Source organism: Palaemon carinicauda, chromosome 12 (assembly GCF_036898095.1).
Source record: "Palaemon carinicauda isolate YSFRI2023 chromosome 12, ASM3689809v2, whole genome shotgun sequence".
NCBI lineage: Eukaryota > Metazoa > Arthropoda > Malacostraca > Decapoda > Palaemonidae > Palaemon > Palaemon carinicauda.
In genome coordinates, this window is record NC_090736.1 from 60,687,904 (window position 1) to 60,700,403 (window position 12,500).

At 41.0% G+C, this 12,500-nt stretch overlaps 1 protein-coding gene across 1 annotated transcript in view; it reads left to right on the forward strand.

Moving 5' to 3' along the window:
* Nucleotides 1-12,486, forward strand: part of LOC137650844 (mucin-6-like) — a 15,459-nt gene extending 2,973 nt beyond the window's left edge. The window contains exons 2-3 of the mRNA XM_068383998.1: nt 10,221-10,674; nt 10,893-12,486. Coding sequence (XP_068240099.1) covers nt 10,221-10,674; nt 10,893-12,486 — 2,048 coding nt within the window. The remainder of the gene's footprint in view (nt 1-10,220; nt 10,675-10,892) is intronic.
* The last annotated feature ends 14 nt before the right edge of the window (nt 12,487-12,500 follow it).

Consider the following 12,500-nt stretch of genomic DNA (forward strand, 5'->3'; position numbering starts at 1 on the left):
AGAGGTAAGATTCAACAAAATAATAATAATAAGTTACACGATAATACAGTCAAACCCAAAGTTTCGCAGACGTTATGTAAAACACCACGCACCACAAATTATAGCTTATGAAGGTTGGTATCAATGCAGAAAATAGCTTACTCTTTTCAGTGATAATGCTTTAAAGTGTAAATAGCATTCCAAGTTACATGTAAATTGAGGACCAATGGTGGTCAAGTGGTCCTTCTTCTGTGGGCAAAGTGGTTTTGTAGGACCAGGCAGAGAGTCTAATCAAGCTCATGTTAACCATCTTGGAAAATGGGATTTTGAGGTGATTTTTTCTTGAATGAAAATGGAACTAAAAGGCTTTTGGAATTGTACTTCTTTCTAAAATTATGTAATATCAAGGATATATTCAAAATGGGATTGTAACGAGTGTGGGCGTTTTACATACACACATGATATAGATATACATATATATATATATATATATATATACATAAACAGTGTATATATATATATATATATATATGCCATGATTATCCTGTCATTCATTCGAGAAAAATGACAAATGAGGAAAAAGGAAATAGAACATTCATATTTTACTGCAACAAAGGAAATGAGCGTTATATAAGATGAAGAAAATACGGCAATTGATAGTTTTCCAATGGCAATAACAAGCCTGCCTCATAAAATGAAATTGATCCCCCTCCAAAAGAGAACCTCAAGACTTTCCAGTGATCTCATTTCACAGATGACCGTTTCCTTTAATTATTACATAAAAATTGTTCAAAAACTATAATAAAAACAGGAAACGAAAGTTCAGAATTTCAAAAAAGAACCGGGACAAAATATATATTGGATGAATCAGAAAGAAAAAAATTCAAAAAATTTTGAATACCTAAGCAAAGACGACTAAAACAATATAAAAAAATGTGTATTTGTTAAAATCGAAAAAAAAAGCTACTAACCGGAATTATTATGATTTCCCTTTGTGATCTTTGATATTATTACTAAAAAAAATGAATCTCAGAGTGAAAAAATTATTTATATGGCCTTTGATGGGTAAAATTAGCTTAGACTAAACTTAAAAATTAAAAAAAAAAAAAACAGTGAAATTGAAAATGTAATAAAAAAAAATACGATGACGAGGAAAAGAACAGAACAAGTATTTTTATTCTTACTGAGCAAAAGAATTTAAGCGTTTTCACAAAGACATGAATCTCAAAGTGAAAAAATTATTTATATGGCTTTTGATGGGTAAAATTAGCTTAGACTATATTTTAAAATTTGGAAAAACAGTGGAATTGTAAATGTAATGAAAAATAAGATGACCATGAAAAGAACAGAACAAGTTGTTTTATTCTTACTGAGCAAAAAAAAAAAAAAAAAAAAAAATCATATATGAAATGCTATGTCAATTTGTAAGTTATTTATTAGGAGACCCATCAGAAAGGCCAATTACCAAGTATTGAAAAATAATACAGGGGAAGAATTCAAAGCGCGACCTTCTTGAAATCTAAATTACTAGCCTCATTGGCATCATAATTATCAAGATCTTTAGCATTTTGCAACATGACGTTTGACTGGTGGAACCTTGGATATGGAAATACTGTGAAAATATGTTCCAATTGTTCAGAGCGTGAGAGTGAGCATACAAAACCATTAACAGAAAACACTTCGTGCTAGCCATATATTACTAGATAAAAATAAAATCTACACACTTACTGCCAGCTATGCGCTTTGTAATGTGTATTTGATTTTATGCAAATTGGCTACATTCGAATAAACTATTCAAAATCATATTAATATCATATTGAGCTCTTTGATATTTGGTTTTACTGGATATTATTTGAAACTCCTGAAAAAATATTAAAATCTATTTCACATCATTGAATTTCAAACGGTCCCGTCAAATGACTACCAATTTTGATTAGAATTCTTTACTGCCTCATAACCATCATCATAACAGCAAAGAATTATTGAATTCATGAAAGGAATTTAATTTATCGCTTTATAATTGGCGAGACAAAAATCTATGAAACTTATATACGATGAGTTTTTGTCTAAGAAACCAGAGTTAATCAAACCCAACAAGAAAAAAAGTTTTTTTTTTTTTTCTTTACTTTGGTAACTAATTATCTCCGCAGAACTTTTTGTACAATTTATTTCAGAAGTTGAACTGATTTGATTTTCATTAAGGAGGAAAGAATATAAAGAATTTTGATTTTACAGCACAAAACACAAGAAAAGTACCATATACACAATAAATTTTTCAGATATCCGTGCGTGTGTGTATATATATATATATATATATATACATACATATATATATATATGTGTGTGTGTGGGGGGGGGGTATCTTGACGTGGTGAAAGGGTTTGTGTATTGCCATAATCAGCAAGGCTGTGATAATCAAGGCCACCCATGCTAAGTAGGTTTTATGTGAGTGATGAGAATAAAGTCTTCAACTATCACCAATCCGTAATGGCTAGCATGGTGATGAAAAGGATCAAACCACAGACATAGCTAAGGACTTGTTCCAGGCCTTTATCCTGCATTTGTTGTTGTTGTTGTTATACACAAGTATAAAAATATATTCATGAATTCGACAAGAATACGTACAATGGACTTTAAATGAACTTACATCTCTCTTAAGAGCTCAATTGGAAAAGTCGTCCATGCAGGCATTATTTTGACTCAGGGCATAGGTTCGAATCCTGGCCAAGGCAGAAGCATTTATCATAAATGAATAACAAACGGATAGACATTCCCAACGTAGAATTAGATATCAAATGTGATTGTGGTTGATATTTACATTGATTTGAATCACGAGTATTAGTGATATATATATATATATATATATGTCCCCTGTGGCCGCGGGGGCATATAAAAATTAGAATAGCGCCAACGTTATCCCTGCGTGTCGTAAGAGGCGACTAAAAGGGACGGGACGAGGGGGCTGGGAACCCCCTCTCCTGTAAAAAATTCCTGCGAGACATCGACAAGGAGATGGAGCTGGGGGGAGAGTGACTGCTCCCCGCACTCTAGTTTTGGGTTGTTTAAATGTGCGTGGATGTAGTACGATAGAGAGTAAAAGATGTGAGATTGGAAGTATGTTTAGAAGTAGAAGGATGGATGTATTGGCCTTGTGTGAGACAAAGATGAAAGGAAAGGGTGAAGTGATGTTTGGTGAAATGTCTGGTAGAGTGTCTGGGATTGAAAGGGGAAGAGCGAGAGAGGGTGTGGCGTTATTGCTGAGTGAATGGATGACAGGTAAAGTAGTGGAATGGAAGGAGATATCATCTAGGTTAATGTGGGTAAGGGTTAGGTTGGGTAGGGAATGTTGGGCGTTTGTCAGTGCGTATGGGCCAGGTAGTGAGAAAAGTGAAGAAGATCGGAATGAGTTCTGGAATGATTTAACTAGGTGTGTAGAAGGACTGGGTAGAAGGAATTATGTAGTTGTTATGGGTGACTTAAATGCTAGAGTGGGCGCTGGAGAGGTAGAAGGTGTCATTGGTAAGTATGGCGTACCAGGTGAAAATGAGAGTGGTGAGAGACTGGTAGACATGTGTGTTGAACAAGAGATGGTAATAGGTGCTAGCTTCTTTAAAAAGAAAGATAAGAATAAGTATACGTGGGTAAGAGTGGCAAATAGAAGAGTAGTAGAAAGGGCATTAATGGATTACGTGTTGGTAACTAAAAGAATGTTTGGAAGATTGAAAGACGTGCACGTGTTTAGGGGTATGGCTAATGGTATGTCTGATCATTTTTTGGTGGAAGGAAAATTAGTTGTAGCAAAAGAGTGGGGGAATAGAGTAGGTGGATGTAAAAGGGAGGTAGTGAGGATTGAAGAGCTAATAAAACCGGGGGTAAAAAGTAAATATCAGGAAAGGTTGAAAATGGCATATGATGAGGTGAGAGTAAGAGAAACTGGTAATTTAGAGGAGGAATGGAAGTTAGTAAAAGAAAATTTTGTTGGGATTGCAAGTGATGTATGTGGCAAGAAGGTTGTTGGAGGCAGCATGAGGAAGGGCAGTGAATGGTGGAATGAAGGAGTGAAGGTGAAAGTGGAAGAGAAAAAGAGGGCTTTTGAAGAATGGCTGCAGAGTAATAGTATAGAGAAGTATGAAAAATATAGAGAGAAAAAGGTGGAAGTAAAGCGCAAGGTACGTGAGGCAAAGAGGGCAGCTGACCTGAGGTGGGGTCAAGGATTGGGTCAGTCATATGAAGAGAATAAGAAGAAGTTTTGGAAAGAAGTGAAGAGAGTAAGGAAGGCTGGCGCAAGAATTTAAGAGACAGTGAAAGATGGAAATGGAAGGTTGTTAAAAGGAGAGGAGGCAAGGAAAAGGTGGGCGGAATATTTTGAAAGTTTGCTGAATGTTGAGGATAATAGGGAGGCAGATATAATTGCTGTTCCAGGTGTTGAGGTGCCAGTGATGGGAGGTGAGAATGAGAGAGAGATAACAATAGAGGAAGTGAGGAGAGCACTAGATGAAACGAGAGTAGGAAAAGCATCTGGTATGGACGGTGTGAAAGCTGAGATGTTGAAGGAAGGGGGTGTGACTGTACTTGAATGGTTGGTGAGATTGTTTAATTTGTGTTTTGTGTTGTCAATGGTACCAGTAGATTGGGTTTGTGCATGTATTGTACCACTATATAAGGGTAAGGGAGATGTGCATGAGTGTTGTAATTCAAGAGGTATTAGTTTGTTGAGTGTAGTTGGAAAAGTGTATGGTAGAGTACTGATTAATAGGATTAAGGATAAAACAGATAATGCAATCTTGGAAGTACAGGGTGGTTTTAGAAGAGGTAGGGGTTGTATGAATCAGATTTTTACAGTTAGGCAGATATGCGAGAAATTTTTAGCAAAAGGTAAGGAGGTGTATGTTGCGTTTATGGATCTGGAGAAAGCATATGATAGAGTTGATAGGGAAGCAATGTGGGATGTGATGAGGTTATATGGAGTTGGTGGACGGTTGTTGCAAGCAGTGAAAAGTTTATACAAAGGTAGTAAAGCATGTGTTAGAATAGGAAATGAAGTGAGTGATTGGTTTCCGGTGAGAGTGGGGCTGAGACAGGGATGTGTGATGTCGCCGTGGTTGTTTAACTTGTATGTTGATGGAGTGGTGAGAGAGGTGAATGCTCGAGTGCTTGGACGAGGATTAAAACTGGTAGGTGAGAATGACCATGAATGGGAGGTAAATCAGTTGTTGTTTGCGGATGATACTGTACTGGTAGCAGACACAGAAGAGAAGCTTGACCGACTAGTGACAGAATTTGGAAGGGTGTGTGAGAGAAGGAAGTTGAGAGTTAATGTGGGTAAGAGTAAGGTTATGAGATGTACGAGAAGGGAAGGTGGTGCAAGGTTGAATGTCATGTTGAATGGAGAGTTACTTGAGGAGGTGGATCAGTTTAAGTACTTGGGGTCTATTGTTGCAGCAAATGGTGGAGTGGAAGCAGATGTACGTCAGAGAGTGAATGAAGGTTGCAAAGTGTTGGGGGCAGTTAAGGGAGTAATAAAAAATAGAGGGTTGGGCATGAATGTAAAGAGAGTTCTATATGAGAAAGTGATTGTACCAACTGTGATGTATGGATCGGAGTCGTGGGGAATGAAAGTGATGGAGAGACATAAATTGAATGTGTTTGAGATGAAGTGTCTGAGGAGTATGGCTGGTGTATCTCGAGTAGATAGGGTTAGGAACGAAGTGGTGAGGGAGAGAACGGGTGTAAGAAATGAGTTAGCGGCTAGAGTGGATATCAATGTGTTGAGGTGGTTTGGCCATGTTGAGAGAATGGAAAATGGTTGTCTGCTAAAGAAGGTGATGAATGCAAGAGTTGATGGGAGAAGTACAAGAGGAAGGCCAAGGTTTGGGTGGATGGATGGTGTGAAGAAAGCTCTGGGTGATAGGAGGATAGATGTGAGAGAGGCAAGAGAGCGTGCTAGAAATAGGAATGAATGGCGAGCGATTGTGACGCAGTTCCAGTAGGCCCTGCTGCTTCCTCCGGGGCCTTAGATGACCGCGGAGGTGGCAGCAGTAGGGGAGTCAGCATTATGAAGCTTCATCTGTGGTGGAAATGTGGGAGGTTGGGCTGTGGCACCCTAGCAGTACCAGCTGAACTCGGTTGGGTCCCTGATTAGGCTGAAGGAACATAGAGAGTAGAGGTCCCCTTTTTGTTTTTTTTCATTGTTGGTGTCGGCTACCCCCCAAAATTGGGGGAAGTGCCTTGGTATATAGATAGATATATATATATATATATATATATATAAACTCCATGGTAATCCAAGAAAGTAATCAACAATTTTAACTTCACCCAAAGAAATATTACGGGATCCTGTATAATCATCTGTACCCAAGGTCATAATTTAAACATAATCTGTTTCCAATAATGCTAAATTGTGTTTTTTACTTGAATCCGACTTATCTAAAATCATCAATAAACTGACGTTTTCCTGTATAAATACGATATCTTTCTATATTTAATCTCATGTACATACATACACACATGCATATATATATATATATATATGTATATATATATATATATATATGTGTGTGTGTGTGTGTGTGTGTTTATATAGAAGTGTGTATGTAAATATATATATATATATATATGTGTGTGTGTGTGTGTGTGTGTGTTTATATAGAAGTGTGTATGTAATATATATATATATATATATATATATTGAGCAGATATGACTGCATACACATGTATTTGAATAACGTCTTTTATTTTATTAAATACGTTTTAAAATAGATGCTTTTGACTTAACTATTCCGATTCGGATAGGGATAGATACAAAGTTATCACGACGAAGAAAGTGCTGATCCGAGAACGTGAAATAAAAACAAACTTGGATGAAGAGAGGAGTTAGATGCTCTTAAATCACCAGATCAATGAAGAGAAAATAGATTGGAGCAAAAAGAACTTTGCGTCGAAAAGTTAAGCGTTGAAAGAGATACGAAGTCTGATGTTTTAAAGCTGAAAAGTGAATGAAACTTCTGCGCATGTAAAGAAAATGGAAGGGAAAAGATAGAAGGGAAGTGAGGAGACACTTATCTCTCTCTCTCTCTCTCTCTCTCTCTCTCTCTCTCTCTCTCTCTCTTTTTGATTACTATGACTCATTTTTATAGAACGATAAAATTCCCATCAATGATAGTACCCTTGTAGCATTATATATTAACATCAAAGCAATTACGATTTTCAAGGTGCACGGAATAATTCCCTTTTCCAAGACATTCAGATAATGTGGTCAAAAATAAATAAAATCATGATACAAAGCTTGTCAATATACGCAGCTGACAAAACTCTATATATGGCGTGAAGAGTAACTTCAAGAAAACCATTAAATAGGAATCAATGACTGATATAAAGGTCTTATGCCACTTTATTAAATTTACTATATGCAAGTGAACAGAAATTAGAATTTACAAAATATTTCTCAGCAATGCTAATTTTCAAAATTTCTCGTTACAGCATAACGAAAACATTTTCTGTGATGCCAATTATCAGAATTGCTTCTTATAGCATAACGAAATATTTCTCTGTGATGCCAATGATCAGCATTGCTTGTTACAGGTTTATAAAATATGCAATGGATATTCTTACCCGTTGCTTTATACTATGTCTAATGACAATATCAACAACAGCGTAGAATTAACGGATTAATAGAATTGTGACGGGCCGAGAGAGGAGTTGTGAACTCAAAGGCAGGATGCAATCAACTGAGTTTTATTAAGGAACACTCTTCTTTATATACAAAACCTCAAGGCAACAGGACATGACCTGTTCGAGAGACAGACAATGTTACAGAGCAAAACAGAGACATGATCATTCAGGTTCGTTTTAGTGCAAGGGAAGAGCGCAGATACAAGCATAATATATACAAAATAATTATGTACAATTGTGTGCCACACGGTTGGTACATGGCTCCCCCCCCCCCCTAAAAATGACATACTGTACATGTTAAATAGGGCGCCCTGATCTAGAGTGGCGAACTGTAGGCGGGTCATCTGGCAGAAGATAAGCAGGTTTTAGACGATCAGTGGAGACCCAGTCTTCTTTGCCCGAATGTTTAGTAGGAATGCTTTCGGACTGCGTCGGATCACAAGGAAAGGGCCCGTGTAAGGGGGCGTTAGTGGTGGCTTGCTAGTGTCGTTGCGCAGGAAGACGTGTATTGCAGAGTGCAAGTCCGTTGGTATGTGATGCTTCGCTGGGGGCTTGTAAGTCTGGCGGCACGGAGTAAATTTTCCCACGACGTGACGTATGCGCTGGAGATCGTCGGAGGAGGTTGTAGAAGGAAAAAATTCGGCAGGGACGACCAACGGGTCGCTATACACCATTTCAGCTGCCGAGACGTCAAGGGCGTCTTTAGGAGTGGTCCTTAGTCCTAGGAGGACCCAGGGAAGCTGAGTAAACCAGTTGCAATCCTTGCAGCAGGACATCAAAGCTGCTTTGAGGGTGCGATGAAAACGTTCAACCATTCCATTGGCAGCGGGGTTGTAGGCCGTAGTCTGATGTAGGGTGATGCCCAGGAGATTCGCTAATGACGTCCACATTTGAGAGGTGAAAGTGGTTCCCCTGTCAGAAGTAATATGCTCAGGGATACCGAATCTTGAAATCCATCCAGAGAGTAAGGCAGATGTACATGAGGCGGACGTTGCAGTTTCCATGGGAATGGCTTCAGGCCAACGAGTGGAGCGGTCGATGACGGTAAACAGTTAACGATGTCCTTGTGATGTGGGTAGGGGGCCTACAGCGTCGACGTGAATGTGTGCGAAACGACGCTGAGGTTGAGGAAAGGTGCCCACTCATGAATCCGTATGTCGATGTACTTTGGAAGTTTGGCAAGAAGTACAGGCGCGGACCCAATCCTTAGCATCCTTAGAAATGCCGTGCCAAATGAACTTTGCCTTTAGCAGCTGTGCAGTAGAACGGCACGAGGGATGTGAAAGGCCGTGAATGAAATCAAACACCTGTCGGCGCATGGGAGCAGGAATCCAAGGTCACGGTCTACCAGTACTGACGTCACAGAGGAGGGTGGTTTTGGAGTCTTCGAGGAGAAAATCTTCCCAACGGTTGTTGCGAGAGCTGAAAAAGCTTTGCTATACGGGCGGCTGGTGACGGCGAGTACTGCTGCAGAAGGTATGTTTTGAGGGCTTCATACGCTATTGGGGTGTTTCCTTGTTCACAAAGCCAGTCGGATATTTCTGGGAAGGTGTCCTCGGGTATCGCCGCGAGAACATAATCCGCTTTGGTGGTTGAGCGAGTCACGCCCCTGATACGAAACTGGATTTCTGAGCGCTGAAACTAAGCAAACGCTTCTCCGGTGGCAAACGGTGAAAGTTTCAATGGGGCGGCGCCAACTGCTGTAGTAGAGTCTGTCTCCGTCATAGTACCAACAATGGAGGGGCAAGGGAGGTGGGGGCGGAAGGCAGTGGGAGCGAGTCGACTTCCGGGGTCACTAATGTGATGGGCCGATAGAGGAGTTGTGAACTCAAAGGCAGGATGCAATCAACTGAGTTTTATTAAGGAACACTCTTCTTTATATACAAAACCTCAAGGCAACAGGAAATGACCTGTTCGAGAGACAGACAATGTTACAGAGCAAAACAGATATTTTGCCACCAACAATTTGCCGCCAACATTTTGCTGTCAATTTTGCTGACAACATTTTGCCACTAACAATTCACCGGCAACAATTTACCACCAAGAATTCACCGCCAACATTTCGCCCCCAACAATTCCCCGGCAACATTTTGCCACCAACAATTCGCTGCCAACATTTTGCCACCAACAATTCGCCGCCAACATTTTGTCACCAAAAAAATTTCGCCACTAACAACTTGACGCCAACATTTCGCCAGCAATAATTTGCCGCCAACATTTCGCCAGCAATAATTTGCCGCCAACATTTCGCCAGCAATAATTTGCCGCCAACATTTCGCCACCAACAATTCGTCGCCAATATTTCGCCACCAACAATTCATTTAGCCACCAACAATTCACCGCCAACATTTCTCCACCAACAATTCTCCACCAACATTTCGCCCCCAACAATTCGCCGCCAATATTTCGCCAACCACAATTCACTGCCAACATTTCGCCACCAACAATTCGCTGCCAACATTTCGCTACCAACACTTCGCCGCCAACATTTCGCCAACCATAATTCGCCACCAACAATTCGCCGCCAATACTTCGCCACCAACAATTGGTAGCCAATATTTCGCCATCAGCAATTCACCACCAACAATTCGTTCCCAATATTTCGCCGCCAACATTTCACCACCAACACTTTGCCGCCAACATTTCACCACCAACACTTCGCCGCCAACATTTCGCCAACCACAATTTGCCGCCAATACTTCGCCATCAACAATTGGCCGCTAATATTTCGCCACCAGTAATTCACCACTCACAATTCACCGCCAACATTTCGCCACTCACAATTCCCCGCCAAGATTTTGCCACTCGCAATTCACCGTCAACATTTCGCTGCCAACATTTCACCACCAACACTTCGCCACCAACATTTCGCCAACCACAATTTGCCACCAACAATTCGCCGCCAATATTTCGCCAGCAACAGTTGGCCGCCAATATTTTGCTACAAACACTTCGCCGCCAACATTTCGCTAACCACAATTCGCCACCAACAATTCGCCACCAATACTTCGCCACCAACGATTGGTAGCCAATATTTCGCCATCAGCAATTCACCACCAACAATTCGTTCCCAATATTTCGCCGCCAACATTTCACCACCAACACTTTGCTGCCAACATTTCACCACCAACACTTCGCCGCCAATATTTCACCACCAACACTTCGCCGCCAACATTTCGCCAACCACAATTTGCCGCCAATACTTCGCCACCAACAATTGGCCGCTAATATTTCGCCACCAGTAATTTACCACCAATATTTCGCCACCAACATTTCTCCACTCACAATTCACCACCAACATTTCGCCACTCACAATTCACCACCAAGATTTTGCCACTCGCAATTCACCGTCAACATTTCGCTGCCAACATTTCACCACCAACACTTCGCTGCCAACATTTCGCCAACCCTAATTCACCACCAACAATTGGCCGCCAATATTTCGCCACCAACAATTCAACGCCAACATTTCGCCACTCACAATTCACCGTCAACATTTTGCCACTCACAATTCACCGCCAATTTTGCCGCCAACATTTCGCCGCCAACATTTCGCCACCAACAATTCACCGCCAACATTTTGCCACCAACACTTTGCCGCCAACATTTCGCCACCAACAATTCACCGCCAATACTTCGCCACCAACAATTGGCCGCCAATATTTCGACACCAGCAATTCACCACCAACAATTCACTGCCAATATTTCGCCACCAACAATTCACCGCCAACTTTTCGCCACTCACAATTCACCGCCAACATTTCGCCACTCACAATTCACCGCCAACATTTCGCCACTCACAATTCATCGCCAAAATTTCGCCACTCACGATTCACCGCTAACATTTTGACACCAACAATTGGCCACCAACATTTCGCCACCAAAAATTTGCCGTCAATACTTCGCCACCAACAATTGGCCCCCAATATTTCGCCACCAGCAATTCACCACCAACAATTCGCCGCCAATATTTCACTGCCAACATTTCACCACCAACACTTCACCGCCAACATTTCGCCAACCACAATTCACCACCAACAATTCGCCGCCAATATTTCACCACCAACAATTCACTGCCAACATTTCGCCACACACAATTCACCGCCAACATTTCGCCACTCACAATTCACCGCCAAAATTTCGCCACTCACAATTCACCGCCACCATTTCGCCACTCATAATTCATCGCCAACATTTCGCCACTCTCAATTCACCGCTAACATTTCGACACCAACAATTCGCCACCAACATTTCACCACCAAAAATTCCCCGTCAATACTTCGCCACCAACAATTGGCCCCCAATATTTCGCCACCAGCAATTCACCACCAACAATTCGCCGCCAATATTTCACTGCCAACATTTCACCACCAACATTTCACCGCCAACATTTCGCCAACCACAATTCATCACCAACAATTCGCCGCCAATATTTCACCACCAACAATTCACTGCCAACATTTCGCCACTCACAATTCACCGCCAACATTTCGTCACTCACAATTCACTGCCAACATTTCGCCACTCACAATTCACCGCCAACATTTCGCCACTCACAATTCATCGCCAACATTTCGCCACTCACAATTCACCGCTAACATTTCGACACCAACAATTCGCCGCCAACATTTCGCCACAAAAAATTCGCCGTCAATACTTCGCCACCAACAATTGGCTGCCAATATTTCGCCAGCAGCAATTCACCACCAACAATTCGCCGCCAATATTTCACTGCCAACATTTCACCACCAACACTTCACCGCCAACATTTCGCCAACCACAATTCACCACCAACAATTCGCTGCTAATATTTCACCACCAACAATTCACCACTAACATTTCGCCACTCA